At 41.9% G+C, this 18225-nt stretch overlaps 1 protein-coding gene across 1 annotated transcript in view; it reads right to left on the bottom strand.

The window, feature by feature from the left end:
- The window catches only part of TENM4 (teneurin transmembrane protein 4), a 348330-nt gene that overhangs the window by 32868 nt on the left and 297237 nt on the right, over window positions 1-18225 (bottom strand). Inside the window, exons 23-24 of the mRNA XM_026063905.1 lie at window positions 12898-13052; window positions 8650-9527 (exon numbers count right to left, since the gene is read on the bottom strand). Of these exons, the coding sequence (XP_025919690.1) occupies window positions 8650-9527; window positions 12898-13052 (1033 nt within the window). The remainder of the gene's footprint in view (window positions 1-8649; window positions 9528-12897; window positions 13053-18225) is intronic.

Raw genomic sequence — 18225 nt, 5'->3', positions numbered from 1 at the left:
GATCACTATAAGAAAAGAGAGAGAGAGATGCTGATGAAATTGAGCTTGATTCACCKTCTAAATAATGGCACAAATCTTGACAAGCTGCACTGAAGTCTAGGAGGTGGCTTTGGTTTAATATGGTGTGAGTACAAAAAGAGTCAGGTCCATGGATTAGAGGAAGAAGGAGAGCAAAAGCGATGATGGGGGCAGAGAGCTCCTTCACGTGATGGACAGGTGACTGCTATTTCATTTAAGTGCTGAGTCAACGTCCTCTGAGTCATAGGATTTATCCTAATCGAACGACACTCAGCGCCATGCTGAGAGTCAGCACAAAACCTACGCTCCGTAAGTCCTATGTACGTTCTCCAAATGGAGCCTCACAAAGCCTGTAGATAACTATTTAACACAGACCCATTCATCAGCAGACACCCAGCTCCTTAGACTCGACTTGATCCCTGGACAGCTAGCTCCACAGCATCCTCACAGAYGCTCCTCCAGCCCTCTGCCATCCTCCCAAGAGCTGATAAACACTCACCTTCCCTGCAAAATCCCTCCACCCCACTCTCAGCAGCCCCAAGCTCCCTCCACCATGCCCCGGACACCTCCTGACGTTTATCCTGGTGGCTGCTTGGAGCTACCCAGCTCCCACGGCATTGAGGGGATCTGATGCTAGCTTGCTCACATAACTTCATAGTTGCTCCTCTCCTGAACAGGACCGAATGCTGATTTTCTGCTCCTCCACGATGGCAGGATAATGGGCAAATATACCAATAACCTCTGCCTATGCAAACTGGCTTAGAACAGCACAAAAAGACCAAGAAAGTGCATGATGGTGCCTAGAACTCTGGGCACACATTTTTCTTTTTAAGTCAAGCCGAATGAGAACAATAAACRTAATTTACACAGTTACATTTTTACAGCTGTACAAAACTCACACTGTGGGGGAGAACCTCACCATGAGCAAGGGCTGCAATTTGGGACTTAGGGTCCCAAGAAGCAAGGCTAATTTTGGGCCAGCACAGTCTGGAATGCTGTGCTGGAATCAGTTTAAGACGTCTGCACATATACATTACAGTTTTGGCACCTCCTTAGCCACCAAATTAGCCTCTGTCAGAAGTAACCTGGACCATCTGTGTTTTCTGTATTCGCCGGGGCTGCTGCACCTCTGCCGAGGAGCGAGGCAGGGGCTCTCCAAGCGCTCGCTTTGGGGGCGACGGCTCACCTATTCACAGCTGCCTTACAGAGAGAGGAACGTGAGAAAGTAGCACAACTAGACTGTTAACATTTTTATTATGATTTTTAATTAGTGCAGATGAAGTGTAAAACACTCACGTCCAGACAAAAACTCCTTTTAGTGCCGTGGTGGCAATGTGAAAGGAGGTGCCGGAAGTTAGCACGGACACACACACAGCGCTTTCCTCTTGGCAGGCAGTTCTTTTTTTTTTTTGCTTAGGATGGGAGCATTTTTCCTTTTTATCTCAAATTAGAGCCTATAGCATATACATGATGTCATCTATTACATACCCACAGTCTCCCAGCACACAACAGCTTAAAGGCTTCCACGTTTTGTACAGATAATGTGTTTAACAAATTAAACCACTGACACGGGTGTGTTGGTTCCTTCCACTCCTGCTTCAGCCCCGTAAAGGCACTTGTATGACAAATCCTCAGCTGGGAGAGGAAGGCCAAGTGACTGGTTCTTACATAGCTGCAGGTGCGCCCTGGTATTTGTAGTAAGATAAATCTCTTCTAGTCAACTCATTTYGCAGCTAAGCCTCATAGGCCTGTTTCCATAGCCTACGGATTTAGAGGTGGGCCAGTTTTCATCACAGCCTAAGACTTCTGTGTTCTCCAAATGCTCTGAAAGCAGCAGAATTAGGGAAATACTGAAACACGGGAATGTACACAGCAGCCACGCCGAGCAATGAATTCATCACCTGCTAACACAGCTGCTGCCTCCCATTCAAACCTGCTGCAGAGACTCAGCATTTACAATTACAGTGACAATTATTAGGCCAGCAAAGGAAGCTGTTGCCATCCATTCCCAATTGGAAATGTATTTAGCTAAGGTTCAATGCACAGAATTAAAATGGTATTTGGTGCTTATGAGGCCTAATTGTTAGCTTGTAAACATTCAGAGCTTTCATTTATCACATTACCATTGTGTAGAGACCTGGGCCTTGGGAATTAAAGAGAGCATTCTAAGTACCGTCTATTCAGAAATCAATTCCTTGCCTGACTTTCTGGGTTTCCTCATTTTAGCTTTTTCACATTTCATCAGCCTTTTAAAAGTACAAGTCAAATAGATTGGAAAAAAAAAAAATCACTGTAATAATATTGCATTTAGTGCCAAAGTGTCCTAATGTACTTGACAAACTATATTTTGTGTGTGGTTATACACTCATGCACTCGCCACCTCTGAATAAGCTTGTCCCTTCACAATTTTTCAAACAACTTTAAGCACAACTTTAAAAATAAATCTGCCACAGACAAACCAGTACTACTCTAATATGTATGAAGGCGAGTCCTCTCCCTAATGACACAAAGCCGGTATGCAGCCACTGTTTGCAGAATCTCCTGAGTGCCCAAATGAGAAGAGGAAGATCTCTTTCTCTCTCTCTAGCTGTTTTCATGATCCTCATAATTCCCTTGATTCTCACCTAAACTCCGACACCAGGCATACATTTCAGGCCAGGCCAATGGCTCGAAACATGCCCTTGCAACTTAGTGAGAGTGCTGGAGAAGTGTTATTTCATCTGGGCAATTACTGGAGTTTCATTGTAACTTTTTCAGAGGAATGATAAGAATATACCTAATTATATCATCACGAAGAAAGTATGGAGCAAAGAGAAGGCATCTTCAAACAGAGGCAGACAAGGAGGGAGAGGAAAGGCCATAGGTGGGTTGTGTTTCTCATGTTCCAGTCTGCTGCAGGAGCAGAAACAGACCCTTCCTCAAGCTACTCTGAACCAAGAACTCCACTGAATCCCATAAAACTCAGTGCTATGACCCCAGATATTAGCTGATGATAAAGGCATGATATTAATGCAGTAAGCTGACTTTTCTCTGAGTCAAGAGGTGATGCTCCTATGAAGGTAATGAGTCTTATTTATCATTCCTTTTGAATATGAGAAAAGAAATTGCACGGCCTTTACGCAACTACACAGCGGACTGAGTCTGCATCTAACTGTGGGGTAGATGTTGACCACAATTCCTCTCCCAGTTCTGGTACCCCGGTCACCCAGACCAGGGCATTGACTGGGGCACCAACCACTGCTGCTACTGAGTGGTGGGACCTCTGCTAAGTCCACTGGGAAGCAATTGCTGGGAAGCAATTGAAGGTCCTCTTGTGTACTCAGTCCAGCTGGCTCCTACGTTCCACTTGTTRCAGTGTGTGAGGTTTGGCAGAGTTTGGTTCTCTGTAAAACAGCATCCTACGTTATGGGTCAAAGCTCGCATCAACCCAGATCTGAAGAGCTGACTCCACACTACCCTTCACCCTCCAGTCATCCATGAACAACTTCTTGGTCAGTCCATGAAAAGGTTTTGAATTTCTGGGCTTGACTGCAACRATGTGTAAGTACTTAAGTTTGCAACGGAGGAGGTGACCTTCAGAAGTAATTGGGTGCACAAATGACTTAAGCAAAAGAGCCTCATATGGGCTAAAAAATGCATAGAAGGTTTGACTTTGGCTCAGAGGGAAATTGAATTAATGTACAGTGCTACCATCCCGATGAGCTAATCAAGATAATTGCCATATTCTTGATTTAAACAAATACATTAATAAGAACTTCCTGATTCTGAAGTAGAGATAAACAACAACTGCTAACAAACTATGCAAGGGCTGGTAGCAATTCTTTCAGGTCAAGCAGAAAAGAAAAAAACAACAAAGAACCAAGTAGTCACACAGCATCCTTTGTCTGGCTTGAGGAATCGAACCAAAAGAAACTGTTACCCTGACAGTGTTTCCAGATCAACTTCCTTTGTAGCTGATTATCACTGCCACAAGTTCAATGGGAATGCAAGCCTTTAATCCAGTTACTGGACAAACTGAGCTGTTACAATTGCATTAATTGGCAGTGAATGTCAAGCCCTGTGCAGAGGCAGAGAATGTCGACGTAATGTTAAAACCCTGAAAAAAGTCCTAGATGGGTCTTTGGGGACAGGCTAATTACTGCAGAGAGCTAAGTTTCACCCTCAGAGCAAGGGAAAAACACATGCCATTAGATACTAAATCTCACTGTCAGCACTAACCCCCAAAAGCTGGATTGTTACAAGAGGCTTTGGTGCAGGAGGTGTGAAAGCAAGACCTGGAAGTGCTGTGAGCAACTCYGGCACCCTCTGAAGACAGGACCTGTCACCTCTCCCTATAGAAGAGAAGGACCCATGTTCTAGCCCAGCCTGAGTCCTGGTAGGACCTGCATTCCCTGGGCTACCTTGGATATAGACCTTCAGAACTGAGTCAGTCTTGCCTCTTTCTCTCCAGAGTCACACCAGCATTCCTGTATCTCAGGGGTCTTTGCAGCTTTATGATAAAGACTGAGATTTGCCCTGGTATGAGCAACAGTGCAGGCAGAACCAGACACTCCTGCAAGTAACTGGCAGGAGGAACATTTAAGACTCCTTTGGTCTTGGTGAGCCAGTCCTTCTTTGGCCATTGTTCCTAAGAAACATGGCCATATGCACAGATGTGGATACAGTCAAACATCCCTTACCAATTCAGTGCATTTCCAGCAGCAATACGCTCTCACAGTTCCTTTCTGTTTACTTATTTATTTATTTTTGATAAAATACCTGTAGTGTTTCTGCTCTTGCAACACCATTACTCTTTCATATTGGGTGTCTGGTTTATGGTCCTCCATAGCCAGCAAGGTAAAGGTAAATCTTAAAAGGAAGTTCTTCACAGGGCCACTGGTGCAGTGTAAATTTGCCAGCTGAATTTATGTTTACTCTTAACTTTTAAAGCAGTGGTGTCCAGCCTGCCCTGGCCCATAAACAACTGTTATGTGCAGTGAGAAACTTGAGGTAGAGTGCTGTGAGAAGCATCAAGCTTTTCCTCAGACTCAGATTTGATCTCTTAATTTCCATGGCAGCAAGCAAAATAGAAATACCATGAGTTTCATTTTCGCCGTGAGCCAGGACTGATAACTTCTCAGAGCACCTTCCAGTCACGCACGATAACAGGACTTCTCTAAATCACTTAAACTTTCCCACTCTAAATTCTCTGATGTTCTGATACAGAAACCAATAATCTGAAGGTTTCAAACATCTAATTTGGTTTACATCATTTTCTTTGACTTCCTGGATATCACAGGAACTTACGTTTCATCCTGCCATGCCTGCACTCATCCCTGTAGTTTGTGTTTGACTCATGCCTTTCTGTCTGGTGAAAAATGTCTTCAGGAAGGTATCCAGAGTCATGATTTAAGATACTCAGAAATGGAAAGTATATTGCTTCTCATGGCTGTTTGCTCTACTGGTTAGCTAATCTCAGTCTTAAAAAAATTATGCCTTCCTGTCAACTTGAATGTCTCTAGCTTTGCTTTCTAGCCCCTGGTTCTTCTCACGCCTTTCTCTGATAGATTAAGAGTCCTTCTGTAGCTGATAGTTTTGTGTTGGCATGCTGTGATCTAGACACTTCCCAGTCTTCTTTGTGATAAGATAAACAGATCAAGTTTTCTTAGTTCTCCCACATAAAGAATTTTATCCCTCCAGAGCATTTTTGTTATTTTTTTTTCTGTGCACTCTTCAATTTTAACTATCCTTCATAAACAGTAAACTTAAAAGCTGACACTACCCCAGGATTTGTGTCATCAATGCTGTATAAGGATAAAATCATCTTCCTACTTCTACTCACTACTAGTAGAATGGGATGAGTAAAGGTATTTGTGTTGTTTATTCACCAAAACAACAGGTTAGACAGATTTGCCATGGAATTATACTGAGATATCATATTGAATGGCTTGGTGCTTTGATCACTACAATCTCTGAGAGTCAGTGCTCACCCCCATTCTTTTGGTGCGGCCTTTTACATGTGTACCTTGGCATTTGACTGTATAAGAACATATTCTGTTTAAATGAAACCCACTTATCAAGCAATCTCAGTCGCTCTGTCTGGCCTATCCTCATCTCTGTTTACTAATCTTCTCATTTTATCATTTCTGACTTTATATTTTTTCCAGATCATGCATGCAAAAGCTGGGTATAATCAAGCCTTGCACAAATTCACCAGGAACAAACCCATTGGACGATTCCCTATTGCTGATTACCTTTTGAGAACTATCAAAGAGCAAGTTCTAGAGCCATATGTGCTTATTCACAGCTGAAAAAAAGAGGAGAATAATCTGTTTTCCAAGTCCCTAGTGGACATGCTAGGACAGGATCAGATAGGAAGAGAAGTGATGGTCTCAGATTCAAGCAAGAAAGATTTAGATTAAGCATATGAAAAAGTTTTCTAACAATAAAAATAAACATCTTATGCTTTCTCACAATAAGACAGGTAAAGGCATCATTATCACTAGTGATATTTATGAACAACGTAGAGGACTCGGATAGGATCCATCTGAGAGAACTACAGACATCTGAAATGTAAACATCTACATCTGAGCTAATCATTCTGGACTACCTTTATGCTAATGGAGAGAGAAAGCTTCAGAATACATCTCCTCTCATCCTAAAGTAGATACTTGAAATAACTCATATGATACTCACCTTGAAAGTGCCTGTTACTCTCCATTGCCTATAAAGGGAGGCTGAGGTTCCTAATTCAGATATAGACTTTTACCCTGTGGTTGTATAAAGTTACATCAGAATCTGTCAGGAACAGTTAAATGGAGATAACTGATCAGAGCTTTGGACGAGGTATCTCTAAAGACACATTCCCAACTCTATTTTCAGTGATGCTGTGCTATCATATAGTGCTGACTTGCTCTAGTCAAGATTTCCATTTCCATAGCCTAACCACTGGAGAATACCATCTTCCATTTAGCTCTAAAAAGTGTTCTTATGACTCTTATGAAGTACGTAAAAGGACCAGAATGATGACTTTCACAAAAGCTCTATTTTGTTGGTTAGCAAATAATAACAGAACACTGTTATAAAAATATCCACAGAGCATGCTGGATTTTAGCTCCTGTCTCACTTTATCTCCTCTATATTTTCAGTCACATTTTTAAATAGAAGAGCATGTTTTAGGTATAAATCCAACCATTATTAGCTGTAATGTTTAGTTTGCTGCACTGTCCATGGCAACATCTGTTTTCAAGCACAGGAACTATCAGGTTCTTTGCTAAAAGAAAATATCGGCTTGATTTAGCACAATGTTCCTGACAATATAGTGGGCTTCCACTCCTATAGAGAAAAACACCCTCCCTAAAGCCTTCCTCAAATAAATTCAATGTAAGAGATGGAAGCGTATTAACTTTGATTCACTGAGGAATATTGCTATAGTAATTGCAAACAGAACATTGATGGAATGCAAATAACCTTTCAAATGATTCATCACAGAGTTTTCATCAGTTCTTTTCAAGGCAGGAGCAGTAATAGCAAGTATTAAGCAAAGAAATTCGAAACTGGGTCTGGAACATTTTGAAGACAGAGCCAAAACAACTGCATGTCTAACACATGCATACCTGGGTTTAACCAGCTTTCCTTCTCTGGATCTCTTTTTTTTACAGTTTTTTTCCTTTATAATCTTGGGAACTGTCTATTCTAGCCAAACTGGGCTCTTACAGTGGGTCTATTGTTTTGGTATCTGAACACTTCCATATAACCATTTAAACCATATGGGAAATTATGGACTAAAAGGAGCATTTCAAAGAGGCAAGAACTGAGAATAAAAATAAAATTGAGAAAGAGGGGAAAGGGTTCTCAATGGCAGGATGAATATGGCAGGATGGATGAATGGCAGGCCTTCTGGATSCCTTTCATTGAGATATCAGCTTTTTTCCTATTTGATATTAGAAATGTACTCTTTTCATGGTATTCATAAGCACGGGATTGCTAACAGTAATATAAAAAGAAGTACAAATCTTCTTCAAGTCACTGCCATCCTTGGGTTTTTCAGTGCATCCTGTCTTCTCTATCCACAAATTCTTTTGGGCAGGGACAATCCTGAAGAGTTCTGAGACTATTTTTAAAGATCACTGAGGCCAGTTAAAACAATAGAAACAGAACAGTCCATTAATTACAGAATTGTCTTCTGAGACAGTTGTCATCAGTCATTGTCAATTGTCATCCTACATCAGCTATTTCAAACAAGCTCAAAAAGACACTGGAGCAGAGGAAGTAGGTGAAAAGCTGTGAAAAAGAGACTATGATGAACGTTCACGCTTCCAAAGGCTTTCAAAGCCAAGCAGAATTCTTTGACATGCAACCTAAATTCCCAATCCTGACTACAGTTAAGGAGAACCAGGTGTCCAAATTCCTTTGGTGATTTAGAAAAACTCAGCACAGGAAACTCTGTCTGAAGCTGACTCGGTAGCGAGAGCTTATTCAAACTCTAAACCACTTACATCTGGTATGAGGGTTTGTGTGAGATGTAATATTCTCTGTCCTGGCCATTTTCTTCTGATGTGAATTCTGTCCAGGGAATTAAACTCTATTAATGTTGCATGGTTCAGAGAACACAAAATAAAGTCAACAGCGTAATATTTGTAATATACTTACTCATAAAATGTTGTCCACCCATTTTCATTGCTTTTGGTGGCAAGAAGACCTGAGTTTCCATGGTATGTCATCATAGCCACTTCATGCCCCTGTGTTGTTACGCTCTTGAGTGCACTGTTGGTACCAATTGTCACCCAGTAGACTTGGCCGTCTGGCACTACCAGCCAGAGAGGCATCCCTGTGGAATCTCTTCGGATGTTGACTAAGTTGCCATTGTTGTCCGTGATCAGGGTTATATCTCCATCTCCAGAATAAGTAAAATTGTAAAGATAATCTCCAGTGGTAAGGCTCTGAGTATAAAGGTGTTTACCACTGGTATCAAACAAGTAGAGTTCCTGGTCTATGGGTGAGGATAACTCATACAGATTTTGTGTGTTGAGGAATGGTTTGTTTTTCCGAATAAAGCGGATTCGGATATTTCCAAGATCGGCAACATACAGCTCCCCATCTGCACACACTGCAAGGGAGGACGGCGCATTGAGCTTGGCATCCTTGGCATAGCCATCGTCCCCAGAGAAGCAGTCACAGTTAGCATCATTCTTGCAGTCACAGCTGCTCGGTGCACCGGCAACAAGAGAAATCTCTCCATTGGTGGTGACCTGCCTGATGCGGTTGATCTTTTTCTCATCAGTTTCAGCAATATACAGGACTCCGTTATGTGAGACGGCCAGGGCAGTAGCAGACTCCAAAGTGGCATGGATTGCCACCTTGCTAAGGAGGAAGTGATCCATGCCTGGCACTTGGCAATGCATGGGCCTCCCCGCCACTATGCGCACTTGGTGATTCTCAGATATCTGTAACACAACATTATTGTCGAGCACGTAGAGCGAATTATCCATGGGGTTGACTGCCAAATCTGTGGGCCACTCTAGACGAACCTTAACAGCAAAACAACGCAAGGAAATTATTATAATAATACTTTTTTTACAGTATGGTTACCAAAATCAATCTCAATGAGGTAGTTTCAACATGGATTAAAGGGAGAAAGGGTAAAAGAAAGGGACAACTAATTATTACTGCTTGATATTGTGGCAGTAGAGGATGCAAACCTGGTGTGAGTGAGGGGGCTTAGTCCCCTGTCGCACAAGGGGGACACGTATATACCCACACTTTGCATCAGAGCAGTGATGGGAGCAGGCCAATGGGCAGAGACCGACCTCCAGCTCTCACACCAGTTTCTCTCTGCCTTGTTACCGTTGGTGTGAGGTGTCAGGGGCCCATGAGAAGCTACATCAGTGCCCAGGAAATGCAGACATTTCCAGCACTGTGGCAGAGGTGTGGAATATGGGAATAAATGAGTAGATCCGAAGATTCAAGCAAGATTTGCCCCCTCCATATCACACCACTCTCTTTGGACTGATAGAGCCTGGGCCTGATAGCAGAGACTCATGCCTGGAAGCTCTGTTGTGCAAAGCTCTATAAAATCAATCAGTCAAACAAAACAATGATCCTTTCACCAAAGGATTTTCCAGACAAGGGGTCCAGTTCCTCTGGTTGAGCGACACAGACAAATACACAAAACCGGCAGCTGTGTCAGCATATGTGTACATCCAGGATAAAACCACCTATTTTGTGCTTGATGCTGCAAAAATGCAAAATGTCAGTTCAYGGGAAATTCAGCCTATTTCATTTCATGGAATAAAATACTCCTGTCTTTACAGCGGTTTTCACATTATATTGAGAATAATGTAAGAATGAGTTCAAGTAATAGTAACGCATTACACTTCTACACTGATAGTCTATGCACACCAGTAAACTGAAGCAGCAACTGATAATGCTACAAGTGAGCAACCACTGGAAGGTCTCTGTTTCCAGCATTGCCTTTCAAGTGAGTCTACTCTTTTAGCCACCAAATCTAAGAAATCTCTACCAATAGAATTTAGAGTCCTTTTAGTTGTTTAAAAAGAATTGTAACATGCACGTTTTATGATTATTTTATTTTACTTCAGGTTTACGTAGAAAAAAATAGGTCAACAATTGTGCTGACAGGAGTGAACCAATGCTTAAATATTTTCCTAATGGGGTGTTTTCCCCATAGCTAGGGTGTGGAGGGGAATGGGAAATGAACAGCTCTGATGAATGCTCTTGGTCACCAGACCTTAACATAAATATTCAACTAGTTAACAAGAATACTTATTCTAATTATATATTCTTTGTCAGGCAGCCAGACAACTCTAACTTAGAGTAGATGGAGTTGATATGTATCAAGCAGAATAAGAAGAGATCAGGTAAGATCTAGAGGCACACAGGAAATTTGTACTTGCAAAGCCTGTAGTTGAACATTTCTGCCACAGCCATGGTTTGCTTTTGATGCTTCTATTCATGTTCAAATCCTTTTTCAACTTTTTTTTTTAAGAGCATCAGTTGCAAGTTATTTAGTTCATTGTGCCTTCTAATGGCTGGGCTTGTGAAGCTTAGTTTCACGGCTAAGCAGGGTGCTGAGCTCTGTCTAGTCTGAGTCTGTGTTCTCAAAATCTCCTTCATTTTCTCAGCTCCTGGCCTATTTTAACCCTTCCTGTAGTAAAACATTATAGCCTGTGGTTTTCTCTTCAATAATGTATGCCTCCATCCCTTCTAGTGGTCTTTATGCTCTGCAGCCTTGAGTTAGCATCAAGAGCAGAGTTTATTCTGAACTGACAAAGGAATTTCCAATTTCTTAAAAAATGTTCCTTGTCAACATTGGCTGCTAAATATTTCATGTCTTCATGTCCCAGAGGAACATGTCAGAAGAGACCCTTCTAGCCACTGTAAATGATGAAAAGATACTTCCCAAGCTGGGTTTTGTGTTTTGCTTTTCAGTTAAACTTGTCTGTGGTGTGTGTGTCCCTCACAATATGGGTTAATCTGTCCATCATGGCACTGGTTAATTTAATAATGGCGCCTGTCATTTTAAGAAGGGAAAGAAAGAAGCTGCAGCTGATATATTTTAGCTTATCTCAGAAGTGTTTAAATATGACATTAGTACATATAAATGACACAGCCTGCCAGAAAATAATCTTTAAAACCTAAATCCACAACAGTCTTGCGGTAAATGTCCTTCAAATTCAGTTAAAGAAAAGAATATGCCTGTAAGATGAGAGATGTACTACAAGATGGCCTTTAACCAGCAAAATTTACTTCCATAGAAGGCAGGAGAGCTTTTAAATTCATAACTTCAACTTGTTCATAAATTGTGGACAGTGGGAACGAGTTGCAAGGAAGCAAGAATAGTCTTTTCAAATTAGAGAGAAAAATATGAAGAACAGATTCCCTATGAGAGCATGGAAATTATCTGGGTAGTTACAAAACGGAAACCCCATTGACATCTATTGTGGCTGAATAACAGTACTTAGCCCTCCAGCTATGGTCTGTATTTTCATAGAAGAGGGCAACATTCCTCTAGCCAGGCAAATAACGGGTGGCACAAAGGTTTCAAAGGACAGTATCTCTAAACGGGCTCAATTTGACAGGTTGGCCAGTGCCCCACGAAATCGAGTGCTGGCCTGTAACAGATTTCCCTTCTGCACGATCCAAAAGTAAAGCAATCATCAAACTGACATTTCTTTTTCTCTCCACCTTCAAGCAGCAGGACTTAAAAGCCCAGCATGATGGTAGCTGCAACCAATTTCCAATCTGATGCAATTTAGGATTCTTGTTTTCCTGCTGTTGCTAATTTTGGCACCACAGCCTCCAATCAGCGTTTCCTACATGTTAATTTGATTCAGGCCCAAACCTGTGTTGGGCAAATTAGGGTAGGGGTCAGGTGGGGGCAGGGGGAAGGGGGACAACTGGCAAAGAAAAAAAACACTGTTCACTAAGTTGTTATAACAAAGAATGTCATATATCCCCATTAAAATGAGTACTGTTGCCTGGCCTTTTTAATTTAAAGCAACTAGTTTCTTAAGAAATGAGCCTAATGAGCTCCTGTTTTCCCAGGAATTTGTGTTTCATGGCTGATCAGGAGCTCTGAAAGAGGTTTCTTCTGTGGCTAGGACATCTTTAAAATCTCTCTCCCCAGAAATTCTCTGGGTTACATCACTTAGGTCTTTCCTTTAGTCTTTTTAGGGTCTTCCTTTTCGACCCAGTCATTTTCACACTACAAACCATGTAGGCATGTAATTCTCCTTGAACCCTTACCCCTTTGTCAAATTTGCCTGAAATTGGCCAATTGTTTCAAAAAGTACTGGGGGAGGCACACAGACACGCAGACGAGGTGAATGCATAGGCTTACTTTCCGCAGAAAAAAAACAAACCAAAAAGTTGTGCTACCTGAGAAATGTCCATGACAGAGTCACAGCTGAGAGGCCGAGCAGATGTCAAGTCATTGGAACCCAACACAGTTGAGATGATCCCATTCTGATCAATCCGTCTGATCATAGTGCCATCCACAAAGTAGATCAACCCAAATTTGTCCACAGTGATGCCTAGGCAGGAAAAAAACAAGAAAGTCAAAAAGGAAAGATAACTTGACAGGTATGAACTGAATGGATTATGGTGTCTGGTCTGATGCTAAYGGAAAAACGAGACTATTGGTTTGGTGAGAAGCAATACATTTTATGGCACTCAGAATGGATGATATGGGAGTTGGATACATGGGAGTCCCAGTTATCTGGAGCTGTGAACGGGGACCATTCCACTGAAGGCACTTCCAACTCTCACTGGCAGAAGATGCAATTTAGAAATCCCTGCTCATTTCTGGAAAAGGGCAGGGCATTCAATGACCTGCTGAAAGGAAAAGGTTTTCTAATAACAACATGTCCTTAGTCAGAAACACGGTGTACTGCTCATGGTTTGAAAATTAAGCCATGTGCATGAAAATGTTATACTGGTGAACGTTTCGGAGACAGTGATGAGACAGGCTGCAAAACATCCACCAGGTCAGTTCAGTTCCAGATAGATAAATGTGGAAGGGTTTTGCCTAGGATAATCCTACTAATCTATAGTAATTCACCTGTTTCTGAACATTGCTAGGTGATTTATTTCATTGTCCAAACCTCCTTTGCAGACATATTCTATCATTGGATTTGATGTCTGCCAACAACAGTTACAGACTGCTGATTCTCGTTTCCCCACCTGCAGATATGAGCCAGTTCACTTCCCCCTAAGCATCATTTCTCAAGCATTTGTTATGTTAACACAACCTCCTTTAATCCTCTTTATCCTAAGCTAGCTGTATTCTGCATCTTTCATCAGAGGATTTCATGGTGCTTTACACTTACTAATTAGACCTCATAGCAGTTTGTGAGTGTGATCATCTTAATTTCACATATTGGGAAAATATGAGATAAAGTAACTCTCACAAGGTCATAGAGAGAGCCAGTGATTAAAGCGGGAATAAGAAGTTAAGGGCCCCATTCACCTCTCTTTTATGCTAGCAAAAACTAAGAATAACTCCACAGATGCTAATAGTGTTATCCATCTCATCTATTCTAGGGTTGTAGAATGCTGCTCAGCATAATATTTGAGAGTTTTCAAGAAAAAGAGTAGAAAAATGCAGGAGCCTGTAACACCTCTTTCTATCCAAGTGAAAATTCTGCTTAGAATATCAAGTTGAGCTCTGAATATTAGGATTTTCCTGTTTGGTTTCTTTGACTAGCAGGGTGGCAACCACTTGGCCAGAAGTAGATATCTACTCTGTGCATCTGAGCAAGTCATCTGCAGCCTTTCTGATCACTGGGGGGAAATACCTATTTCTAGAGTGCAATTTTTATCACCCTAAGGAGATGTCAGTAGTAGGTTATATGAATCCTTCTAAAAATGCAATTTTCTCCCCATTGACTATAAAGAGAGACTACAGCAAATATGTCTGAAAGAAACATTTATACTGTAGACAGATAAAGTTAGTAAGATGAATCCTTTCTATAACATTTTTGGGTGCCATCATGGTGACAGAAATAGTGGAAAAACTGTTTCAAACAGTAAGCTTTGAGAATGGAAGGGATCAGACCTTGTGATCCTCTGAAATGCTGTTCGACAGCAAAATTCCTTTGTCTGAAACATTTACCTCAGTCTTCATCCACTGTTAGGTATGCTCTGAAATACAAATGCAACCGTTCACAGATCAAAAATTTTAGCCATTCATGTAGCAGGGACTAATCCCTTGATTGCTTTGAAAATTAAAATCAGGGCCTTCAGCTGGCATTAAAGATAACTGTTAGCAGGTGTGGGCTGGAAGCCTTGGAGAAGTCCAGTGGATGATACTTGGAAAAATGTTCAGACACACAGAAAGCCACAGAAGATAATCTAGCTTGGAAGTAATGGCAAGAAGACTTCAGGACTAAGCCGTTGTCTGTGAGAAAGAACAAACTTTTCTACTGAGCTGAGATAAAATAAAGGTTACAGATAGGACTGCTACCTGTTGATTCAAAGTCAGTTAGGACACTGGTGTTTCAGATCACTGTGTTGAACGGGAGCTGTATGATTTTGCTGAGAGATAAAGACAGCATTTTGCTTAATTCTTCAAAAATCTCCCCCTGTCTGACAGACATCTTTTTGACCTGGGTTCCAGGACATCAGAACAGCGAGGTTTTGGAATAGCCTCCAGGGCAGTGAGGAAAAAAATCGCTGACTGCTTTTAAGGTAGAGTTTAAGTTTAGAAGGGATTGTAGGACAGGATTGTTGAGATAACAGATGGCAGGACTAAATGACCCAAAAGATTGCTTCTAGTCCTACATTCCAATACCTGTGCTTAACTTAGGCCAAGTGCTCCTCATTTGAGAGGTTTCTTTTGTGATGGCAACCATTGCATCATTTGAAAATTACGGTACAGAGTTGAATGTCATCAATATGCTGCTAGCAAGCAAGCCCCAGGCTTCTCGTTATCTCTTTCCAAGGATCTCACTCAGTAATGAAGTAAGGGAAGCTAGGACTAATCCTTGTCCTATGACGAAACAAGAAACTCAAAGGGGACTAGCAAGCACCTGTTGTATATTCTGAATGCTACAGGAGGAGACACAGCAGTAGAGGCCATTTATTCTCCCTATATAACATAAACACATTAGTTGTATCTTCTGCACTTTGTCAAAAGCTGCGGAGAGATCTGGCGGTATGAGCATCTTGCTTGCATCCATGGCTTTAAGGAAGATGTCTTTGCATGCCATGAGATCTGTCAGCACTGTGCCCTAGTTGGCACCCTGTCAGTGAGTCATCCAAGATATCGGCATATGTCACCTGTCGCTAGCGTCTGCTGTTGAAGGTTACTGTTTCTCTAATTATTTTGCCCTCAAAATGGCAAGTTCTTTAGTGTTTGCTGGTGTATGCTTGACAACTAGGAATACAATTGAGTTCTTTAAGCAATATGGCAGATGTGCTTTTTTGGAAGAGGCACGATAAAGCACTTAGTTGTTCTTAATTGGCTTTTGTCAAACACAAGAGGCTCTTACCCGTTCCTAGGTTCACAACTAGTATTTTTCAGGGCTCCTGTCCATTAGTCTGTGTGACAGGCCAAAAGCCAGTGAAGGGTAGCAGGCTGGATAATGTGATTTTAAATGAGGCAGAATTTTCTCTCTTTGCTAGTTCCATATGTATTGGATTGGATTTATCAGCAGTATACACTGACAGTTGCTCACAGTGTTCAGTGCTTGGGTCTGATGGCTGCTCCGATGAACCAGCTGCAGTAACAATAATCTGTGCGTCCTTTGGTTTGGGGCACAACGTTATTTTGCATTCCAGCTTAGACAAAGACCTTGGACACCTGAATAAGCTAAACTTAGATAACAAAGTTACCACTTATCATCCTGCTCTGGGGCGACGGCATGTGCATGTGTTGTTATCACAGAGCATTTCTCTGCTTATCCTTCTTTCACAGGGTGCTAAGCAATCTCTGTTACCTTGCATTTACTGTGAGGTTTTGCAGGGTAACAGAGTTTTTATTCTGCCAAGCCCTAATTCTTTGCACTGCTGGGTCCTAGCTGCCCTAGCGAGGCAGCAAGGATTTGACTCAGGTAAGAAAATGCTAGAAATGCACGTATTATCCAGATTTTCCACTCCCTTCCCGTACAAGCGGTATTAAGGTCAGGGAGGGAGCATGTCAGGCACTAGACAAGCTGTAGCTCTACCATCCTCTCTCGAGTCCACACCACGATCCCCTGAACAACAGCAATTACTTTAACTTAGCTAAGGAGATGACTTGGTTCTCAGGTCACGGGAGACAGGGAGATGGTTTACGGACAACTTTGCCTTTCCTTACTGCCTCATGAAGTCAGTCCGCATGCTTTTTGCATGGCAGGTGCTCCGATCCCTTCCTGACTTTAGTCGGCTGTCTTGGCATTAAATCCTCCGGAGCTGTTATAATGAGGCATTAAATCCTCCGGAGCTGTTCTAATGAGGAGCCCTGCTCTCCCACAGAGACGTGTCTTTGAATGGACGACTTCTGTGGAGGGCGAAAGGTGCATCGCATGATTCCTTAGTAGCAGAGGTCAGATCGGACCTTTGGATAGGAATTTCTATGTTTCCTTTCTGATAATGACACAGTTCCAGCTTTGAGTTGGCTTCCGGACATGGGCGCAGTAACGGGTAATTCACATGTCCAGGTAGGGTCAGAGGCCTTGGGTTGCTTTGGCAAAAATGTTTCCATATGGACAGAAGGTGAATTAAAGATTTTCAGCATATAGCTAAAAGTTCATTTGCATAGTTACTGAGAGAAAACATCTGCTGCTGCTACCTATGTAGTGCTGCACATCCAAATTTTAAGCTCTGAGTTATGAAATATGTAGGTTATGAAATCATGCTGGTTCTCCTTGGATGGTCTGACATCCCATAAGCAACGACGGCTTGCAGTACTGCACACATCACAACAGCGAGTTGTGCTGAAGGAAAGTTGTGACGTGATGACATTTGCTTGAAATGTCAGGATGTTGTAGTGCGAGGAAGTGACAGCACAACATTACACCGCAAATAGATACCGGAACATAGGGAGTTTGTTCTAAAAGACAAACTGCTAAAAGTGGTTACATTGCACATGTAGTTCTACTTAGGGGGAGAAAAAGGAGGAAAAAAAACTTTTAAGTAAAAGAATAGGTGCTAAAGGAATCCAAATTTGGAGCTTTCTTTTCTGACTGGATGCTGAATGACTGGGCGATAAAAAGGCAGATGAAAATCAATGTCAATAAGCACAAGGAAATTCACAGGGGAAGACGTAAGCCTAACTGTCCACATGCAATGACAAGCTGTAAAATAGCTCACAGGGAAGAGACTTTGGAATTCCTGTGAAAAGTTTCCTGAGAAGATCAGCTTCATGCTCTGCAGTGGTCAAGAAGGGAGTTAGAAGACAGGAACAGACAAGGAAAGGCATGGAGAAAAGTACAGAAAACAGTGTTCTGGTCTCAAAAAGGCAGCATTTACTCACACTGTGTTCCACAAACTGTGGAACTTACTAGCACAGGCTGTTTTGAAGGCAAAAACTAGGTGTTCAGGGAGGTTTCTAGATAAATTGATGGTGGCTTCTGACACAGATTCAGGTGCAATCTCTTCTTCAGAAAGCCCCCTGAATGTTGATGACTAGAATCGCGAGCGTTAGCAGGGAAAGGTCGCTCTCTCCTTGCCCCTTTCCCTGAGTGTCTATTATGGCTATAGTCAGAGACAGGATATTCTGCTCAG

Source organism: Apteryx rowi, unplaced genomic scaffold (genome assembly GCF_003343035.1).
Source record: "Apteryx rowi isolate R43461 unplaced genomic scaffold, aptRow1 scaffold_101, whole genome shotgun sequence".
NCBI classification, from domain to species: Eukaryota; Metazoa; Chordata; class Aves; order Apterygiformes; family Apterygidae; genus Apteryx; species Apteryx rowi.
The sequence above is the reverse complement of the archived record's forward strand: the minus strand, read 5'-3'. Positions and strand labels throughout refer to the sequence as shown.